The sequence below is a fragment of the Anopheles marshallii genome, chromosome 2 (assembly GCF_943734725.1).
Source record: "Anopheles marshallii chromosome 2, idAnoMarsDA_429_01, whole genome shotgun sequence".
Taxonomy (NCBI): Eukaryota; Metazoa; Arthropoda; class Insecta; order Diptera; family Culicidae; genus Anopheles; species Anopheles marshallii.
In genome coordinates, this window is record NC_071326.1 from 62,134,489 (window position 1) to 62,156,751 (window position 22,263).

At 37.6% G+C, this 22,263-nt stretch overlaps 1 protein-coding gene across 1 annotated transcript in view; it reads right to left on the reverse strand.

Annotated features, from left to right (window-relative positions):
- Window positions 1-21,904, reverse strand: part of LOC128707497 (uncharacterized) — a 28,409-nt gene extending 6,505 nt beyond the window's left edge. Inside the window, exons 1-5 of the mRNA XM_053802450.1 lie at window positions 21,773-21,904; window positions 15,461-15,520; window positions 12,999-13,156; window positions 3,431-3,752; window positions 1,911-2,264 (exon numbers count right to left, since the gene is read on the reverse strand). Coding sequence (XP_053658425.1) covers window positions 1,911-2,264; window positions 3,431-3,752; window positions 12,999-13,156; window positions 15,461-15,520; window positions 21,773-21,904 — 1,026 coding nt within the window. The remainder of the gene's footprint in view (window positions 1-1,910; window positions 2,265-3,430; window positions 3,753-12,998; window positions 13,157-15,460; window positions 15,521-21,772) is intronic.
- Between the last annotated feature and the right edge of the window lie 359 nt (window positions 21,905-22,263).

The following is a 22,263-nucleotide window of genomic DNA, read 5'->3' on the forward strand; positions in this document are numbered from 1 at the left end:
GACCAATCGTTGTAATGAGAAAATGTATAGGAGAAAATTTCGATAAATTTCTCGATGGGCAAATTTGTCCTCTCCACCAGGACGGGGTCTGTTATGCAGCTGTGGCGTTGGTTGCTGGTGCGAGGCATGCTTTTAGCAACGAAAGCATTTAATTGAATTCCTGCGCGACCGACGCGAATATTTATGCCGATTATCGAGAGAGCGCATCGTAGATTTCGGGTGCTGATTGTTTCCGGCTACAATTACACAAATCATGTGTACGTAAAGGCTGTTTAACTTATTTCTACACGCGAGCTTTGAAGTCCGGTAGAATTAGTGATCTAGTTTTAGGAAAACCAATTCAATTCAATGAAAAACATGACTTGTTATGGATAAAGGTTTAAGTTTAGTTTAATAGGACCAGTTTTATTTAAGCGAATAGAAATAAAGAATATTACAAAAAAACTAGACACATTGTATACTTCAACTCCTCCACTAATAAACCTCAAAATTGTTCCAATTTGTTTACCACTCCCTAACCGATTTCAAAATTCGCCGTAATGTGGTAGGATGGGATAGCTTTGCCTGCGACCGGTATCATGTCGAAGAACATTTTCCTCAAATAAAGATTGTGAAATGACAAACGAGTGGAATGCAAACCCATTGACCCGTAATTTATGTACGGCGGTGGCTTTAGTTTAGCTCCATTAGCATTTCGTTTCGCTAGCTAGAAACGGTCACGGCCACCATTTTATGGTCATATTTATCCATGCCGGTAGAAAGTTAGCCATAGAACATTGAAGACTTGGAAACTGTTTTCGCCAGAAGGTATTTTCATGGAAATATAATATCTTGGTCTATCGGTGTAGCTGTTGACCTACATATAGAGCAACGCAGAACTAAATCTGAGTGTTGGCCCAATGAGCGAATATTGAGCAGAAAACTAATAAATTATTCATCTGCCATGTTAAGTATTCGTGGGTCAATCTCAGCCGAGCAAGGTTTTGCTGTCTGATTGTTGATTTGACCTTGGTGTCTTATTAATCGAGTTGTTGTTATTCAAGTATTTGCCGAATTAAAATTAGAAATGAGAGAAGTGGAATTCTTACTGATAAATTTTAATTGATATTTCTAGACATCTACACACGTAAGGTAATAAATTTTCTTATATAAAAATCATAAATTTTACTTCATTTAATCACTCCATTGGCTTGTTAACATTGTTAAACTAATATTCAAACATTTAAAATTCAAACTAAACTGGTGTTGCTGATGTGATAAAACTGATACGAAAATACAATATCTTCACATTACTCTGGAGCAATTTCTTGAGAAATTCTCACGGCCACTAGGGAGTATTGTAACAAAAGTAAGGAATTGTGTTGTGCATCGGTTCTGCACATACATTCTGTTTCAAATTGTCTTACTGTAATTGGAATACTCGAAAATCGATACTCGTTACAGAGGAGTTTGTGTGGAATGGATTCGCGAAACACTCGTGCACAAATATAGAGTTCAGCAGAAACTGAACCAAAATCATGTAAAGCTTGTGGTGCTAAATTTATTGAGCAAGTGCCGGCGTATCTAAAGCGAATATGTCGATCGTTAAACGAATGATCTTGGTTGTCTTGTTGGTATGTGGATATAAGAGTATGCATTTAAACAGTAAATAGTATTATTTATCATAATAGCCTTTAAGTTCCTGAAAGAAAGGCTTTTCGTACTCCAGATATCTTATGAAATAGAGAAAATTTATTTCATGAAAGAAATAAATGTAACATAAAAACAAGTAAACAATTGAAACAGTTCATTTCATATTAACTAATATATTTGTTATTAAAGAAAAGGGTCAGTTACAAAACATAGCACGTAAATCAATTAACAAACCCAGTAATTTATAGCAAACATGTTACAACAAATACACAACTCACCCGCATCCAGTTCAGTGGTTCGATCGTATGCAGCAGTAGCTTTTCCTTCAGCGCCTTCAGATAACATCGCAGCATGTAACACATTAAACCATAACTCACAATCACCACCATCTGTACGAGATCGTGGAAAAACAGCGTCAACGCTAGCAATGCTCTCAACACCTCGGCTGTATGGGTCCACCGTGCCAGATTTCCAGTCCATCCGAAGGATAAAAATCGTTCGAAAACGGTGATCCTATCAACTCCCAGCAGCGTTACGTACGCGATGGAGACGCCCAGCCAAACCAACCCCAGTCCAAAGTAAAGCCAAAGTGTCAACACCAACCGACGCGGATTGCTGCTGAGGATAAAGACCTGCGGGCAAAAAAGTGCAACACATACAGACACACACGCACGCACACACGATAGATCAGAGACGATGAATTTATAATGTAAGTTCGAAATCTGGTAGCCCAACTCAATCAATTTCGGCTGTCGAACGCTAATTTCCCGTCGGTTATACGCGATGCACGCGATGCAATCCATCGTTGTCATCGTTAATGGAATTTATGTTTTTCATTTATTTCGAAACACTGTGGACCACTGGGGTGGGAAAGAAAATGCGTAGTGGAAATCTGTGTCGCTGTGTTCCCGGAAGCCAGTTAATGGGTTTGTGTGAAATTGTTGAACATTGCGATGTGATGTTTCGATGTTTGCACATTGTACCCTTCCGGAGAAAATGGATATTGGAAATCGGTTAAATCATGCACAATGTAACTTGAGGAAAAAAAATCTTTTAACAGGTAAAGTTCAGCACAACGCAAGATGTATGTAGTGCGGTGCGCTGAACTGTATTTTGTGTATGGTAACTGTGAAAAAAGCCTCAATTTCGTCCTCTTTTTGTTAATTAATATTAAACTGTAGTGGGATGAGTCTGAATCGGATGTGGTATTATTGGAACGAGCTGCTATGTGGTACTTTACAGAAATCAAAAGAATCTGATTTCTGAATTCTAAAAATCTGAAAATTGTAATGAATGTCCGTTTCAAAGGAAGTTCTCTATTTCTGTTTGAATTTTAAAGTGCTTTTCAAAGGAAGAATTACAACAGTACGACTTTGAAAACACTTAAAGTATCGTAAACAAAACGATGAATGAAATCAATTGAACTAGACTCTAATGGAAATGGACGGATCAAAAATACCCAAAAAAAGTCATAGAATGGCTTGGAGTAGGCGTTAAATAGAAAATTCGATAGCAAACATTTGAACCAAAAGAAAATATCAGCAGATACATGCCTCCCCAAATGATTTGTCAATCGATTATACCTATTGTTTCCGACAAATTTGATTCTCTTACCCTAATCTCAGCATGGTCGTTTATCGAAGGTGCATGTGCTATTCGGAAACAAATGATATTTAAAGTACCCATGTGTGATATGAAATCTGTCTCCGTGTCTCCTTTGTTTCCTTGGTGCAATGAATGTTCTATTGCAACAAATGCTGTAACAAATGGGATATCTGTTGTACATGCACATACGTACCCGTTCGATGAGACTCTGTAATTGTTCGTTATCGGCGAACCGATAAATGAATACCGCCAGTAGGTAACCATTCAGATGCAGCAAGGCAGGAACGAGATAGATGAAAATGGCCTCGCCCGAAGCTAAAATGCCAAGGTGTTCCTGGTCTGTGTACAGTGTTGTGTTGCTGCTTCCGTCGGTACTGTGTGCTGTCTGATTCCGTATTGTCCAGTTGGAAAATAGTTTGACGGTTTCCGGTGTCGTCGGTGTGGTGGTTGACCATCCTGCCGGTGTGGTCGAGATGGGTAAAGATTCATTTGGTTCTAAAAGCCCGTGGTCTCGTCTGCAATGGAAAGTAGTAGGACACAATGCAAAGTTTGTTTGAAGTTAGAAGTTTACTTTATGACGCTCAAGGCGTATTGTTCTATTTTAGACATCGCTAACTTCGCTAAGAACAGTTTGATTAATCAAGAATTGAACATCGATTCAATGGTAAATAAAAATGATGATGTTTATGTATGATTTAATTGCTTTGTATTGTAACTTTTGAAACATAACAACACACGATTCTTGATCTTTGTCTGTTAATTTGACAATGGCAATGTGTAGGGCCATATTGGTTGTTTATTTTTGAATTATATACAAGTTTAAAACACTTCTTTTTTATAGACCTTACGAACCCAACAAGAGATCTAAGCCAGCCATTTCAGACTTTCCTTGACTTTATTTACCCGTAATTGGTTAGTCAGTCCTGCGTACTTCTTCACATGCAGACAGCTTAACACATCATTTTCTCGAATATCGTGTTTTTTACTTATATATACTCATAGCTGATAGCAACTTATAACTCAATCTAGGATGTAGTTTACTTCGAATCGTGAAATGACGCCTGATTTCAAAATACCGGATTTAAAAATATTTAGTCTCATGGTTCATACATGTCTGAAGCTACCTTTCACAGTTTCAACCTTCCTACATCTGGTTTCTCGGCTCAACCGACTGGGGTTTGACTATACTGACATCATATAAGTCTCGTATCCCCGTGCACGAAAAAACGGAGCAGTAATTATCCTCTACTACAGTATAGATGCTATGGCAAATCGAAAAGTCCAAGCAATATATCACAATATCCGAGTATAAGCAATATCGTGTAATTTCACAAACGCAAACCAGATTAAAGTTATTAAAGTTGAATATAATTATATTAAGGGATATCAGACCAAACATAAAAACTAATGCTCATTGGCAGCTGTACTAAACCTTCGAAGTTCAATAAAAAAGGAACTTGCAAGCTAATTGGGTATTTGTTTTCCATCTTCCGTTTTATGCTTCGTAATGTCAATACGCTTTTAGAAAAAAAAACTGTTCAGAAACCGAAACATAGCATAAAAATGATAGCTGGATTTGCAATGCAATTGTTGGCTATTTGAAACGGGATAAGGTAATTTACTTTACGCTTACCACCTAGCAGACTAAAGTGATCCTCACTAACGATCGAAGCCCTTCAGTAGAATGAATTGGACCACTTGACCATTAATGTCTTTGAGAACAAATTTGTAGTGATGCTTCTGCAGCCAGCAGGAGAAGCAAAATATGGTCATTTATTGAAACGTAAGCAGCAAAGGTTTCCCTTGTGGGGTTTTCCACGAAGGTCTACCGTTACGGGCCAGTGAAACTGAAACCACACACAGCATGAGAACCTCCGGTCGATGGAAATGCGTGGAGGGAAATGACCACTGAAAAAAGCAAACTAGCAAGCATGAACATTGCACGATGCTGCGAAGCGTTAATAAGAAGAAAGGAAAGCAGTAAGCTTATCAGGGTGGTAAGCGAGTGAGCGCGAATAAATGGCACAGAGAAAAAATGAGTGAAAACCGATTCCCCAAAAACATCTTCCACCAGATGACATCGAATCACATCACCCGCTGTTGCACAACATGCCAGTTCGTGGTAGTTTTGAACTTTTGGAGCCGGGTTGGTGGAGATCTGCCAGGAATACGGTGCCCGATGAAATAAAAAGGATAACCGTCTCGCAAGGACGACCAGACGGTGCTGGGCATTGGGTAGAGTTGTTCGTGACTTTTACGACGACGACTTTTTGATGTTTCATGTTTGCAGCAAATTAAGCAACCGAGGCGCCAATTTGCACCATTTCCGAAGGGTTGGGTGACTACCGACACAGACGGCAAAGGTGCAACGATTTGGAAATCGATGCGAAACGAGGGATAAATTTGTGACTCATCTACGATCGCATTGTAGATCAGTGTTTCCCAAATTGTAGTATCAACATATTGACGATATAGGGACAATATCAGGAAGCTTAGTTGGTAGTGAAGGATTTTGTAAATTTTTAAGCTCAAAGTTTAATAAAAAAAAAACAAACGATGTATAAGATCGTAACTTCACACTTTGCTGATTTAGTTAATATTTTGTAGCTCATACAATCAAAAGTCTTAAAACAGGTTTTTTCCTGTTTTATTAACAGAAAAACTAATTCTATTCATTCATTTTGCCCTATTTGCTTCATTTTTTTAATAAATTTATGAGTACAGAACGTAGTGATATTTAAAAAAAAAACATCAAAAAAGAGTTTTTTTTAACGTGTTTCTTCGGTGCGCTGTAAAAGAACACCTTGACGATATCTTATTACATTGTGTCAAAAGTAATCGGAAATCGATAATCGATATCGATAGGAAATAAAATAATAATTTTATTTGAAGGCTCGCGAGTTACAACCTCTAACGTGTATATTTAAAACAAAAAAAAATTTCTGATGCAGCTTCAAATTCAGAGATTTAAAGTTAATTATTAACAACAAAGGAGCCGCTACAATGACGAGTTCTACAAGCAGTACGACGTAACATGTTACTCACTATTGTTCAGCGAATAAACCTCTAATGGGCTGGTCATTCCATGAGAAGCCACAATGTAAAGTCCTTTTAGGTCGTCCCAAATGGACAGAGAAGGTGTGATACGCCCAAATGGAATCTTAAAATGGAGTGTTGATGCGTCCGCCAGAAAGGCCGGGATAATAGATAGGCAGACTACGGTCCTCGACCGTGAGCGGTTTAGAGCACTCCTGCAGGCCAAGACCACGAAGCGGTTGTAGCACCTGATAAGCAAGAAAGTAACTTAACAATCTGGTAAACGTTGAATGATTTGAAAGACGTTTTAAGCAGAAAATTTGGCACTATATTTCTTGAAAAATATAAAGAAACCCAATCAAAGCTTAGGTTGAGACAAGTGTTTGAGGCATTTTGTAAAGCGAATCTGTTGACAATTTCTTGTTATGATTTACTTTATTTTTATTTTACTAATATTTATTTATATCATAATAATAATAATAATAATTCGAAAAATTGGTTGTACAAATTTGCAAAATCGTAGCTTTGAGCAAAACACATTTGGACATTGATAATTTACTTATCGATGTATTGATTTGATAGGCATATTTAGCCATTTTTCATTTTCCTGGTTCATGCAAACAATTCAACAAAACTGGATTAAATTCTTTCGAACAAGCTGACTGTCAAAAGTCAGCTTCCATAGTTCTACTTGCAGCTTCGGCCTATTTCGCATAAAATTCAAATTTGTAACACAAACTTGTTTTAACAACCAAACTATTATATATTTTTCGTTAGAACGGCCAGATTGTTTTGACTTATTTTACCACCTAGCCGGATAGTCAATCCTTGCTACAGGGGAACGAGCCGGATAGTATTTTGTCGCGGTCCTGCCGTGACTTCTGATAGCTTTAACTTGTATTCTTGAAAAGTCAACGTAAACTTACGATTAATTTGTAAAATTAAATAAATCCCTGTTAAATAAAAATTTGTTCAAACGTTCACAAATGTTTTAAATTGTTTCGATATGTTTCATTCCACAGTGTAAAGATTATGAAACGCTGATTGTAGTTCGTTTTTTTTTTTGTAACGCATTCTTTCGTTTACAAACAAGTTGTGAGAACGGTAATGATTTAGCCCAAGGTTCGAAGGATAATGTACATAGCTCAAAAGAAAAGGCCAAAAGAAACAAGGGCAAGAAGCAACGATGATGAGGTTGTAAATCACAGTAATATGCAAAATTAGTACAAAAAAGAGTTATGCGAACAGCATACCGCCCACTGAGTGTTCGTGGCTGCTCGTGGTGAATTACCCAAATTTTCACACTAAGCTAGGAACCGAACAACGATTATTCTTCTTTTTTTCTTCCATGCGTCTGAACCATTGCTCCTAATTTCGGAGCAACATTATTGTCCCCGAGCATAATGATCGTAAGATTTTCGTTTCATTTGTGGTCACTTTTTTGGTCGTTTTGTTGCTGGCTAGGGTAGCTAATGCATTCCTTCTACGGTACGATATTTGGGCGGGGGAACAATCTGTTTTCCAAAGTTCTCATGCACTTTCGTTTTCAGCTTTGGGGTGTAGGAGACGATATTCTCACTGGGTTTGAAGGGTCTGTCCGCATATCTCCCCGGTTCACTTGGTTGTTTGCTTTCTGCCATTTCTGTACGAACACAATCCATTCCACTGAATTGCTTACTCAAACTAGCCAACCGTCTCGATCGTCGGTGACTGTTGATAATCGTGGAAAAGAGACGAGATGATTAAAGGTTTGCCCTGGATATTTCCGGCCAATTCATTTCCAACACATAGGAAGATGGATGAAAAAATGTACGATCGAGACAGCACTTGCAAACGAGCAGCTGCTACTTTTTATTACAATTGAGAAATCGTTGCTAAAAGCAGAGATTTCGTACACGGTAGCAAAAAAAACAAGGGAAATTTGTATTTTACACATGAGATGGAAAGGATTTTTCATACTAGTACAACAACAAAAAATTGTTCCAGAAGGAACATGATGTTTCTACAAGCTATCTGTTTTGTCCATTTTCCCCGCAGTACAAAAATGGTACATCCACCCAAATCGGTACAATGATGCGGGAAATTGGTATCGGGAGACTTTCATGCATTCTTTCGCAAGTTGCATCTGCCGTTTTTATTTGCTGTTTGCTGCGCAATGTAATGCACCAAGCAAGGTTTTGCAAGATTTGCACGATGATGGAATTTTATGCGATGCCACCGCACCGTAATCATAGTCATTAGAGGAAATTGAGTTGAAATGGTTCATTATCTATCCGGGGTGAATGTTAGGGATGGTGTTCTGTGTTTTTTTCACGTTTTTTGCTGTTGTTCGCTTTGGATCGTTTTTGTTTTTACTTCCAGTCTATCGCCCAATTGGATCACCTAACCCAGTACGAGGAAAAACGAGGTGGTGGACAGAAAATTGTAATCCAACCACCGTTGGAGACAAGCGCGCTGGATGGAAAATGCAGGATGAGCATGCGGGAAAAGGTTTTGGTTTATGTGTGTTCTCCCCACATCACACACCACGTTGTGCCCGTGGGTAGTGGCAATGTTGCACTGAAAAATTGCACTTTCCCGTGTCGTGTGGCATGCGAGAAGTGCAAACATTAATCACACAAAAAACCCCATTCCGTGCGCTTTTGCTAGTTGGAGGGCAATCCAACAAGGCACTGCTTCGGATGTTTTATGCGCTTCTGGGGTAGCGTGTACGGTTGCCCTGATGGGTGCTTACGGGCGAGTTTATGCTTTTGTAATTCACAATTCCAGCAGACATGCGATGGCCGGGTACCCATCGATGTCCGGGTGCCGGTACATGGTTGGCGCGTGGTTCTGTGCATATCGGACACTAAATGAGCCGAAAAATGTAAAATTGTGCGGTCCGAACGAGTACAGAACGTTGGTTACGGGGTGAGTCTTTACGGAGCATAACCATCTTAAAGTACGAAAGCGAAGGCGTTTAAATGGATACTAGCTTACACAGGAAGTGTGAGATAACTATCAAGCTGTATTTCTCTGGTTTGTGTAGGAGGGGAGAATTTCCAGCATATCTTATTTACTGCTGAGGTTTGCTTAATTAACTCTGACTGCGGACGTTGAGCTAGTACCCATGAGCAGGTCGTTTATGAACTGTTATTTAACCTACATTTGATAGTATAATTGGCTATTTTTCTATAAATGGCTTGCAAAATGAATCGTACATTAATAAACAATAGACATCAAAATGTGACCCACCATTCATTGCTTTTATTTCAATAGTTGCATGACTCGTAACGAGGCCGAAGCAATTTAAATTTCTCTTATAACCAGAACTCATACTCTCAGAATGTTCTCTCAAGCCGGTTATATAAAAGTGGTTATTTTAGGTTATTTTTACACGTGTCAATGGAAGTATTATAACCAAAATACACATAGGATGAGTTAAAACTACAAGACAAGTGATAATAAAGATTCATTACAGCTATACAGACGATACATATTCGCATTGTCGTAGTATTCTGGGTGATATATTAATATTTAACCTACCTGACTGGTCTGGAGTCACTACAGTTTTAAAGAATTTTTGCTACAAATACACATTGAGCGATCATTCGTCGATGTTTCAAGGATTGCAACCCTGGAAGTGAGCAACGAGTGCGATAAGAAGCTTCGCGTCAAGACGTATGTTTGCAAATCAAGCTAGTATATTTCCTTTGGACAAAGAGAAGTTTGGTGCTAGTTGTATAAGGACATCATACAATGAAAAAGTACTAAAATACAGTACTTTAAACAATGAAGACCAGTTGTAGTTGAATGAAGTTTTACGAAACCATTTCAAAAAATTGTTGGTAATTGATTGATACTGAAAACAAAAATCTAATTTAGTATTTTTACTAATTTTCTAATTTTATTTTAGTAACATGACACCAACATTATGATAGATATGACATCATCTTAATGTAAAACATAATAGCTTGTCGTCAAATACAAACGGCCAATTAAAACGACTAATAGACATCACGGTACATTTGTTCACAGAGAATCATAGGCAGCTTTTTATTAACAGCAGTATGTTATAATCCAAACGGAAAATCCACTAAATAACACCTGTAGCTCGGTGCAGCCGGTTGGTAATACCAACTTGGTACACGAATTACACGAAAGATCATCAACGTGCGTCAAACAATTATGGGTCGACAGCACAGAAGACACGTTATTAATGTGCAATAATATTAAAAGTCGCCCTACAGTACTGCATTGAGATACTCCGGAAAGACGATTAAAAGTTTCAGAAAGTGTCCTGTTAATCCTGTCGCAGTATTTCATATCAAGTTGATAGGATATTAACCAGTTTTAAAGAGATTGAGATCTTCCCTCGTGTTTAAGCTTGTCAAGCATTTTATTATTTAACCCAGGGATCTACAAACTACGGCCCGCGTACCGCATGCGGCCATAATATATAGAAACTATGAATCGGGTTTCGGGTTTATTCAATCAACACTTTCTAACCGCCCAACTAGTAATTATAGTGATTGTGCGCAATATTTGTGTAAAGGTCCCGCTAGTTTCTGTGTAATTTTCCCATAGCTAGTTTAGTTTTAACCAATGGGTTCGCCTGGGTGAAAAGTTTGGATGGAGACCTCTGATTTACACGATCAAACGCCGCCTAGATATCAGCATAGACCTGACAGCCTCGAACCTGACAGGAAAAGCCTGACACATTGAGCAGAACTCCACTAAGTTGGTGTTGACCCGTCGCTTAGACATAAATCCATGTTGACGGTTGAGCTCACTATTTATTAATATGTTTCCCAAAGATAGTTGATTGCAGTTGTTGATAGTTTATCTCATTATGACAGTATTTACCATATTTTCCGATCGGTTTCATCAAATTTTAATTTTTTACAATAAATTAAGATGTTAAGACAAATACTTAAATTGAGTAATTCATCACTGGGCTTTTTATTTAATAATTATCATCTCAAGCAATATAATTATGTGTGCTAAGTATGTGCTGATAAGCACACATCCAGCAAATGGATCAAAGTATGGCTAAATAAAGAACTAACTGAGGTAAAATATAAACAAAATTAATTAATAACTAGCATGTAATACAAAATATAAAGCATGATAAAATATAAAGCAAGCAAAGGAAAGGTTCTTCGTTAGGTATTCATAACTGGTTTATACGGTATACCCGTTGGTTAATTAGCTGTTTGCAATGTTTTGGTAAACCGTTAGTATGGAAAAATAATAAATTACTTCGCCCAATTTTGGCATGTGCTGAATATTTACATCGCCTTGAAATTCAAATATCCTTGTATAATGCAAATTTTTGGAACAAGCAGAATCAATTATTTGGATATTGTGCTGTACCATTCTTTCATGTACACTGAAGGTAAAGTACAATTTTAAGCTTGTTTTAGTGATAGATCGCAAACGCCCTAACGCAATTACTTGTTTGCGTACGATGAGGAAAGTAAACAACATGCTCATCGTTACCAAACATTTTACATCATATGCGTTGCGGTTTATACATATTTATATTGATAATGTAAACCTTCGGCACTCACATGGAATATTCAAATTAGAACACATATACTAGCTGTGGAATGGTTGCGAATTTATGTAAATTCTGTTTGCGTAATATACCTTTTTTAAAGCTTAGCAACATGCATTCAATTTCAATTAGATGTAATCATGAAAAAGACGCATAAAAAGCGAAAGAAAAGCGAAAACAACTTATACAAATAGAAAATAACACTAACCGTGTCCAAATTGATGGGAATGCGTATTTTTATCTGCAAACCGAACGATTGGTCAACAGCACATTACCCACATTACCATGGTTACCGCTGTGGCGTCGTGAAATAATGGGTTTTTATAGTATTGAAAATGGGGGGGACAATCGTGCCATACGATTGTCGCTTATACGCTGTGAACTTCACCTTTTGCCTAGCGAGCTTTGTTCTGACCCTCTTGCTTTTATCCTTTTGGAAGGTTCGCAAAGGACCTTCCTTTTGTTGTACCTCAATGTCCTTCGTAGAAAGCGGAAGAAAAAAATCCTCTTCCACAGACAAGAACTCGTTTCGCCTCCATTGTCCAGGCACGTGGCGTAGGCGTCGACTGAATATGCTTCCATAGTTGAGTTTCGATCACGACTTGTTTTTACCGCAGGTGGTCAATGTATTTCAACGTTTGTTACACATCACAGCCGTTATGCATGTGAGTTTACCACTTGGAGCGAATGGGGTTTCTATCCTCCGTGGTGGCCCTTTTGATTCGAGGCAGAAACCCCAGCAACTGGTGTGTGCATTGTATGAAGTGCGTTGCCAATGGTATGCATTGGTTTGTATCCCACTGGTTAGGTTATCTACCCACTAGCTAGGACAATGATGGTGCGCGATGTAGTTTTCTCTCGTCATAATCGATACTCCAGTAACATTGTTATCTCATTTCCATCAGTGCAATGTGTCAGTGAATAGTTAATAATGTGTTTGACGGGTTTGCGATGAATCTCCACAACACAAAGTAGCCATTAGTGAAACAATACTACCAATTGGTGGTGGTGGATCGAATAATGCATGTCTATGTCTGGTAAAGTTGTCTAATAATAGACTTTGTTTTCCGCATCTTGCTATTAGGCTAATGATTTTGCGTGCTACATAATATGTGCTAACCGTAAGGCAAAATAAAATACACATCCTAGTAAAGTTGCAAAAAATTAGAATATAGTTTTCAATTACCTGAATCCACACATAAATTGTAAGACGTAACCAATCGTAAGAAGAAGCAGCACCAGAATAGTTTGTAGATGTCCAACCCAACGCCCGAGCAACTCCACATCGCTGGAGCTGGGCCGAAGTCCAGCAATTGCTAGTATGATTACGTATGGTCGAAGAAACTAAGGTTTTGGGAGAAAAATAGGGAGGAAAATGAAAACTAGATCGCATATGGTTTAATATGGCTTATGTTATAACTTCACTTCAACTTTTATGTGTGATTTAATTCCATAAAGCCTGGAGGGTATGGTGTTTGTTCATGTGGAAGGAATTACAACACAGAAATACAAAGCATCATACATAAGTTTAGTTAAGTATAAAAAGTACGCAAGAAATAACAATCAGTATAGAACATACCGAAATTTTTGTAAATAATCTTATAGCTTAATAGTTATAGTTTTCTATAAGAGGCCTATAAGTGATAAGATATAAGATTCTATAAGAGACTTTATAATTTTCTTGAATATATAAATATGGATTTTTTTCAACACACATCTTATACAATTTAAATTTACTTCGTATATTTTATAAAAAAATATATTTATCAAACAATCAATGATTTGAATTAGTGGTGTGTAAATTTCATGCCACGCTTTTACATGTGATTTATTTCCGTAGAACCTTTCAGGTCTGGTTTTGTTCATGAGGAAGGATTTAAATACAAAAATTAAAATCATAGCTATAACCATCTAATAATGTATACATTTCAAATTTAATTTTCCCTACTCAAAAGTATTATCTATTTGTTTTTCATTTTTAGGCAAATGGCAATTGTTACTTATTGCATCAGCGCTTCAAAAGAAGTATAATACTCTTGATGGATAGAACATGGTTAGTGGGAGGTAGTAGGCGAGTGTACGTTACTATATAAAGTTTTCTTCACTTTAAGAGCATTTGCGTTTCGAGATGCATAAGCACTAATGATGTTGTTTTGACGTCGAGTAAGATTTATCAACGAAGTTGTTCCTTCTAGCAAACGATGCACTTCCCTATTTGTTTCAAAGCAACTGCTACGGGGATGCAAAGCGTAAGATTATGCTTTTTCCGTATAAAAGTAATGGTGCTGCTTACAGCTTGATGTAAACATTCCGACGAAAAGGGTCATGATTGTATTTATTTCTTCTCTGTCTGATGGATTCAATGAAGGTGCATTGAAAAGAAACTTCATTTAGAGAATTTTTCCAAGGACTGTTGCACTTCAAAAGGTTAGCATTCCACTGTACTACAATTGTGTTTGGTAACAATTGCATAAAAATGTCAATGGATATTTCCATGTGTGCAATGACATTGTTTAAATGATTGACGAACGTTCTGAAAGTCGTTGGACAAAATTTTGTAGTTTTAAAAAAATTCTTGGATATGTATCCATATAGGAGCTTGTATAATAACTTGGGTTTAAAAAGTTTCTTCACAATATTAGCTGTAAGTTAAATTAGTTAAATCATCAAGTGTAATGGGTCAAATGCATAATAAACTGCAAGATGCATCGAAACGATTATCGTGATTGGTGCAAAGATAGCTAAATACTTTACCCCAGGGATGCTTAATAGTAAATGGTCACTTTTTTGCCTTGTTCAGGCACGAGCCGCAATAAAAATCGAGTTATTTGCTGGTTTCATACCCTAACCTTCTAAAACTTTGCAGATCAAAAGTTGCTCACCAACTAACGAACATCGTGCGCCTCGTGGTGTGTATTTGCGGTTGTAGTTCATTGTGAACATGGTTGGTAAAGTGTACTGTCGGGAAGGTTTAACAGCGAATTGTAATAAGTCGTGCACTTTCTAAGGTGACAAATTACACAACAGTCAAGGGATTTTACATTCTTTGTAGGAACGCCTCTCCTTCTGCAGACCAAACGAGGTGAGACGATATCTTCTTTAGTGTTTTGCTCTTCAGTGCTCTTCATCATTTCGGGAGCGTTTTTGTCATTACAAAGTTTTACTTGAATCGCGGTATGTTTGGATAAGTTTGGTCGGCGAACGAGTAGATATGATGGATGGCTTTAAATTAAGTAGTGGAAAGTGTGCTGATTTTACGGTGCATTATCATTAACATTATTTTTCAATGTGACTTTCTGTTTGTGTCATGTTAATGTTAATTATCTTCTTTGCAGTAACTTTGCAGACAGTGTTGATGTAATGTTTTTGATTCAAGAGATATGTTCGTGCGCATAACATTATCTTTGCTGAGTTGCTTTATTGGAACTAGGAAACGTACAACCAGTTCTACTAATAGCAGAGACAATATTCCACTCGTGAAAATAAGATAGTGTAACTATGTTATATTTATTACCATTCTCATACACAGGAAAGACTTTAATAGCTATACTAATTACATTGTATCGTCACAGATGAATCTGAATTAATATCATAAAATGTAATGTAAACAACCAAGTGTGTTAATATTATTAGTATTGTTTCATTTACCTTACGTTTGCAGAAACGAAGAGTGACGGAAGTTGGTTCTGCTTCGGTTATTTCATCAATCTGGAAGAGAAAAAATAAACTTTGAAAGCACCTCTATTGTTTCGTCATCATACGAGTATGGTTTATATCCTCCTATGGCTACTATATTCCGAGGTTATATTTTTGACTTTTTAGTTGTCATATGTTTACGAACTCTGATAATTAAATAAGAAAAGGTCTTAAAATATTTAAGAAATACTATCTTCAGTACAATCGTTAAGCTTTTATGCACCTGAACGTATTATGTGTTATTTATTTATGCGATCGATCAAGAAACTTTAAATATTTTAAAATAATTTTAAATAAGTCATCGTTGTTACAATTTTTATCAGACTTTTTTCAAAAAGATTTCCAAATGAACTTCCGCTATAATCTCATTCGCATTGTTTGATATTTAATTCATACTACCACCACAATTTCCCATGTCGGAACACTTGTGCCAACACATTTGAATAACATCCACGCATTCGCTTCCATCAAGCATCCGTACCGCTTTCTATGAAGCTCTGCAAGATCCCCAACTTTTTGTGGGTGAACAGTGCTTCCCATGGTTGGCCTAGACTGTTCATGTTCGAACAGCATTTTACAAAGAATTTTACATCCATCGGGGAACGGTGTTCGTAAGTGACTTTTAGCTCTCAAAGGAACAAAAACTTGGCGAGCGACCAACGTCCAGAAATGTTTTGTCCGTGAGCTTTTTTAGGATGCACGGTCGGTAAACAGCAGAAATCAATTTATATTTAAATTGGAGCCATCCTGTACATCGGCGAAGACCATACATTGAAAGTGGAAAACGGTTTTTAAGTGATGAAGAATCTCACATGGCATTTTGGCAGGAATTCTTTTGCGAAATGCTTTTGCGTTGGGTGGAATTTTTACAGAAATAAAACAAAACCAAATTGTAAGCCAGTTATTAGGAAGCGTAATGCTTAAGTCGTGTAAATATGTATCAAGAAGTGGTACACCCTCAAGAGTTCAAGAGCAAACAACCGAAGAGTCATGACAAGATATTGTAAGGTGGGTTGAATATGGGTTAACGCCATATAGTTATTTCACTCTAGTACTGTTACTTATATTGTTATAAATATTTGCTTTATGCATAAAATTCGATGAACAACAAGTAATTAATTTTACATAATAAATTCATAGTAATATAGCATATTGGTAGTAACGACGGTCTTCACACGGCAGGACCAGTACAAAATCCCAAATGGATTCCCTCGTAGCAAGGCCATACACTATCTTGCGAAGGATAAATAAAATCAATGAAAACAGTGAATGTCAGGCCTATACCTCTTGAGGTTGTTGTGCCGATAAAGAAACAATATACAATACGTTTGTGGACTGGCCTAAACTTGGTTTTTCCACAAGCTCTAATTCGAACAACAAATATTTTAATTTAACAATGCTATGTTAAGTATGTAGGTTATTAATAAATAAAAAAAAACATCGACTATGTAACCGACTGAATTGATGAATAGAAGATAACATTACAAGGTATGCACATAACTAGTGAATAATAAAATATATCAAAGACCGTTTGTATATAATATCATTTTAACTAATTTGGTAATTGAAGAATAATTTGGTTATAGCTCCTGTCACAAGTTTTATAATTTGCATTGTCTTAGTACCCTTTTTGTATTTTACGTAGTAATACTACATTATTTATGAGTGAATGAGTGTATTGTTGACTGAGTATTAAGCAAAAAGGCATCATTTAATTTTGGAGATAAATGCTAGATGTTTTTATTTCCGATAGATTTCAACAAAAAAATACGATTTATCTTAAAAACATTATTTCATCGTTAGAAAAGTTGCTAACTCGTACAATGCATAATGCACTCGTCTTCAAGACCATAGTAAGTGCAACCATTTAAAAAAGTAAATGGTAAACAGGCAAGCATTTTCCATTCGCGAAAATGAAATCTCATCTCATTCCTTATCGAAGCATGATCAAATGTCAAACCACCGACAAATGTCAAATGTGGTAAGCATCTCATGTCCATCATGTTAACGGTATGCTAGTGGGGAAATGCAACCTTTTTCAACATTGCGATTGTAAAGCGGTAGGAGACAGTTTCGTCTCCGTCGAAATATTTTACCAAAAAAGGTGTGAAATGAATGCACTAAAAAACGAATAAATGCATCGAAAAGACACATTTCACTGCAAATCCCATAAATCAATGCCAGCCATCTAGAGGCCTCTTGCCAGTTACCAACGGCGTGAGTACGCTGTGCAAATGCATAAAAAAGTAGAATCGAATGATCGATGGACGGTGAATTGGATGATGTTTCGTTGCTCTTTGCACAACGGTACGCTGTTATTTTTTTTTGCTCGTGTTTATATTATTTCCAAAAAGCTTCGAATGTCAACCAGAATCTGCATCGAGAGTGATTGGAAATGGTGGTGAGATATTCAGAACCTTTTTTTGTGCTGTTGCTCTGTTGCAAGCTTCAACAACGATGATGATCTATGGTATTGTTGCGATTCGTAAATGGATGCATAATGAAATTGGATGCTTATCCATAGGGGAGCAATGCTCAAAGTAAAATAGTGTTGAAATTAGTGATGGATCATTTCAACAAACAATAGAGTTTTTTTATCGAAATAAAATCGGAATTTTGTGAAAATCGGATAGTGAAGTGAATAGGGATAGGTTAAAGTAAAATCCTTTGACCTAATTCAATTCCAATTTGCAACATCTTTACAACATCTGTACATCTTTTTGAAATAATTACAGGGGAACGAATGTGAAGCGAACGAGAAACATAGGAATATAAAAAGGAAATGTAGCAGGGACATCAATTCCGTCAACGAGGAGAGAATTATTGAAAAAGGATTATGAAAATGAACGGTGGTCTTCTAGAGAATTCAAACTCAAAAGAGGACATTTCAATCCGTAATTAGGAAATGAATAAGAAAACCCCCAAAATACTTCATGGTAGCAAACCTGATTAAAGACCTCTGCATCCGCTCAATCCGAGCGATGTGGGTGTTGACCGGATAAGTGATCAATACTCCATCAATGAGCTGACCAGCGAACAGTACAAAGATTCCAAACAAAAAAGGTTTGAGAAACCACTAGCATTCCGTTTCTTAAAGCCAAGCGCCTTCCATGGAATAGGAATTCGAGAACGTGAATTGACTTTATACTTATCTGGAAAGAGTGTAGGAGAGTTACGGGTATACCAGCAGTAGATGTTCTGAAGACAGATACAATCAGCAATAGAGGAAACCATGTTATTGCGAGATCGCAATGCTGTGAGAGGTATGCAAATGGATTGAGGATTCACACACCTTTGATGGAGTAAGTAAGAGTGAAATTCCGTAATAATTAAAGATAAAGGAGATCTTCTTGAGGATTGGGATGAGACAGGTTTGTTTCCAGAGCAAAGGGAAGCTACTGAAACACAAGGATAAACGGTATAGTTTTACTAGCAAAGGAACAAACACATAACTTCTTTTTTAAACAGAAGCCATTCAGACGAAACACGACAAAAAGTTTGAGTTTGTAAAGGGAGGCTAGAACAGCGGCATCATTAACAAACGAGACATCGCTGGAATATGAGCGGGTCGATGGTCCGAAGCCAGTCGATGGTGTCGACTTCCGTCCACTCACCGGTGCAAATAAAGTTCTGGAGAAATGCTCAGCAAATAGCGAACAAAAGTTGACATCATTATATGCTGAGACAGTGCCTGAAGATATAACTGAAGCAGTAGGGGACCCGTTACTTGCGTATTTGAAAATATGTAGACACGATATATGTAGACGGCGGTAGACGGTAGGTTAACGACGCAAGTAGTGAAGGGTCTGTCCCTCGATCTGTCGATCTGTCCCTGCGTAAGGAACGGAGAGTGGAAACAGGTCAGGAATGAGAACAATGCGATTTGAGGAAACGAAACAATGAAGCAATGCAAATTTAACTGTATAACTGAAGGATTCGACAGTCGAACCAGTCGACAGTCGAAGGTGCATTCAGAAAGGACCAATCCGATGCTTAGATAAATTGGGACTTTTTGTTAAAAATCATTTTGCGAAAGTCTAATCTTCTAATCTGTCCAGCGGGTTGTAGTAGCAGAACTACGGGTCTGTATTGAGACGTGAAATTCGTGCGCAGGATGTTAATTATCTAGGCGTCAAATTGGTGCAAGACCACAATTTATTGATCAGGAAGAGTAGACGTCCCCTGTACGCGGTACTGACTAGCCATTTACGGGTAAATAAAAGCCAGCCATAAATGACAGTCCTAGAGCTCCTGAGGTTGTTGTACCGATAAGGAAATAGGAGAAACCTCATCCCGGTGGCCCTTTGTGGTTCTCGCACGCCTACGCCACGGTACAGTAATAATGATCTGATTCTTGCATGTGTACTCGTAATTTGATTATTTTTTGATCATCTTCTCCTATTTTGTTTTTAATCTTTCACTTGTCTACTTCCGCTTTTGAATTATCATAAGTTAATTTGGAGTTTAGTTTATTAAGCTATCGGCAAGAGGATTATAACATAATTAAAACCCTTAACTCGCTATCTGGTATGATCCATTCTCAAATTTGTCTTCTTATTTGTCCCTACATCTTGCAAAGAAGAACTAATACTGCTTTCGTTGCCCCGACTTTTTGGCAACATATAGTAGAATTATTAGTGGTATCAATTTAGCTTGATGATTTCATAACTGTATTAGAATATTATTTTTCATTAATTAATTTATTTCATTCAAAATACGCACTTAACGACATAATGATTCATCTAATTCTATATTCACTTTGTTGTCTGCTAGAGGCCGCATCATTTAAACTGCAAAGGAAGAAACTGTTTCAGCTAAGGGCCCAAAGTTTATCAACGGTCGTAAACGAGCAGTCCCTTTTGCACCTCTATTTAATGTAATCAATGTTTGTGTTCGGAATACATTCGTTTAGTAGATTAGTTTGAGTGCATTTGCATTTATGGTGATGCTGCGCTTAGCAACTTACACCTCTAATGTATAAGTCTTCAAAAATTGCTGAATCGACAATGTTACGGTGACAAAATTTCACCAGCAACAACCGAAGAAGTTTCACATATGGATGAAGGGCAGATAGAGAGTGCATTATGCTGATTTGATGAACTCTAGAAGTTGTTCGATAGTTTTGCAAAAAAGGTTTTGCTGATTGGTAACGAAAGTCCTCAGGAGGATCAACGAATGTGCATAGTGATCCTATTAAAACAACAAAACAAAAACAAAGGATTATTTTTCAACAAGACACAAATAAGCAAAATAGAAAATACGGCGCATTATTACCCCTTGCATACACCAATCTTATAAGCTTTCATCTCCACTACTTTCATCATTTCATCTTTTTCATGCAGTCTGTACTTAGTTCTGTTCAGTACTTAAACGATTACATATGGAAAGGAGGTAAACTACAGTGCAAAAGTTGCCAGTATACAACTTTTGCATTGTAGTTTACCTTCTTTCCATATGTAACTTGTTGAAAATCTCCAGACTGTGCGTAAAAACATATTTTCACGTTACATTCTGGTGGGTTCATTAGATGCGTTTTGCACGAATCCCTTCAGTTCGACACAGGTGAGAGTGCTGTCGTGCCGTCGTAGGTTGAGACTGAGAGGATTAGAGTTTTGTTTTTTTTGTTTGCTGCATATAAACAGATTGCTTTTGCATGCCGTTTTTGCTGGGGACAGCATGGAACCAGAACGGCTTACTCTAATCTCTCGCATTCCTTTGCCAGCTGATGCGATGACACTCAGGCCCTTTCGAACACGGTCCTATTTATCCGTTCTGCGTCTTGCCACCTGGTTGAGCAGCTGCAAAGAGCCTGTTTTAAAATTGATTCAGAAAATGGTCTCTTCCTTGTTTGCCAGCGGATTGGTTGAGCCTGGAATCGCTAGAAACGGTAGCTTCCAAGTTTGTCCAGGGTGTACTAAGCGTTCTACATTGTTCTGAAGTTTAGCGGAGAAAATACAATAAGAGCAAGCGGGATAGTGATGGTGCATTCTTAAGCCATTCCGTTCCAGGGGCAGCGCTCGATTCACTTGCATTAGTTGAGAAAAGCTGACACATGGTTTGCGTTTCATCACTTTGATCTCCCGGGAGCACACGGGAAGTCGTTCGTTCCGTTCACTTTCTTGATGGACCCACCGAGCGTATGCTGTTGTTCTTCGCATTCCACAACGAAGTACCTGGTAGCGAAAGGTTTCTTCATTCCCCACCAATAAAGCCTTCTTCGCCCGGTAGTATATCGGAGAAAGAGTAACTGAAACATACACTTACGATCACATTCTCCTCGATGCACTCCATGTCGCTGCTGTGCGATGCGTCCGGCGCTTGTGTCAGCACGTTGGAAGTGGTGAAAAGCGACGAGGACGAAATCGCTGTGGTTCCAACCGCCGAGGACTGATCCATTTTTGATGAGTTCTGAAAACTCTAAACTCCACTGTGAACCACTTTCCCGGCTGATGGTGATGAGCTGAATTCGATTATGCACCCTTTCTTGTGTTCTTTTGGTTGCATTTGAGTGTTGTTCTTTGGTTGGTGGTCTTCAAACTTTTGAACGCGGTGGTTTCGTTATGTTGCCGTCGAGCAGTTGGTTGATCTGTGGGAACAAAATTTTATCAAGAAAATAAAATTATGAAAAAAACACCAAGGAAAGAAATGATTCTCAACCTAATGATGCTTTATGCATTGGGCAACCCGTCGAATGAAGCAATTTAAAGCGCTGATAGTGGAAAGCAATGGATGAGGATAGATTGAAAATATGAACT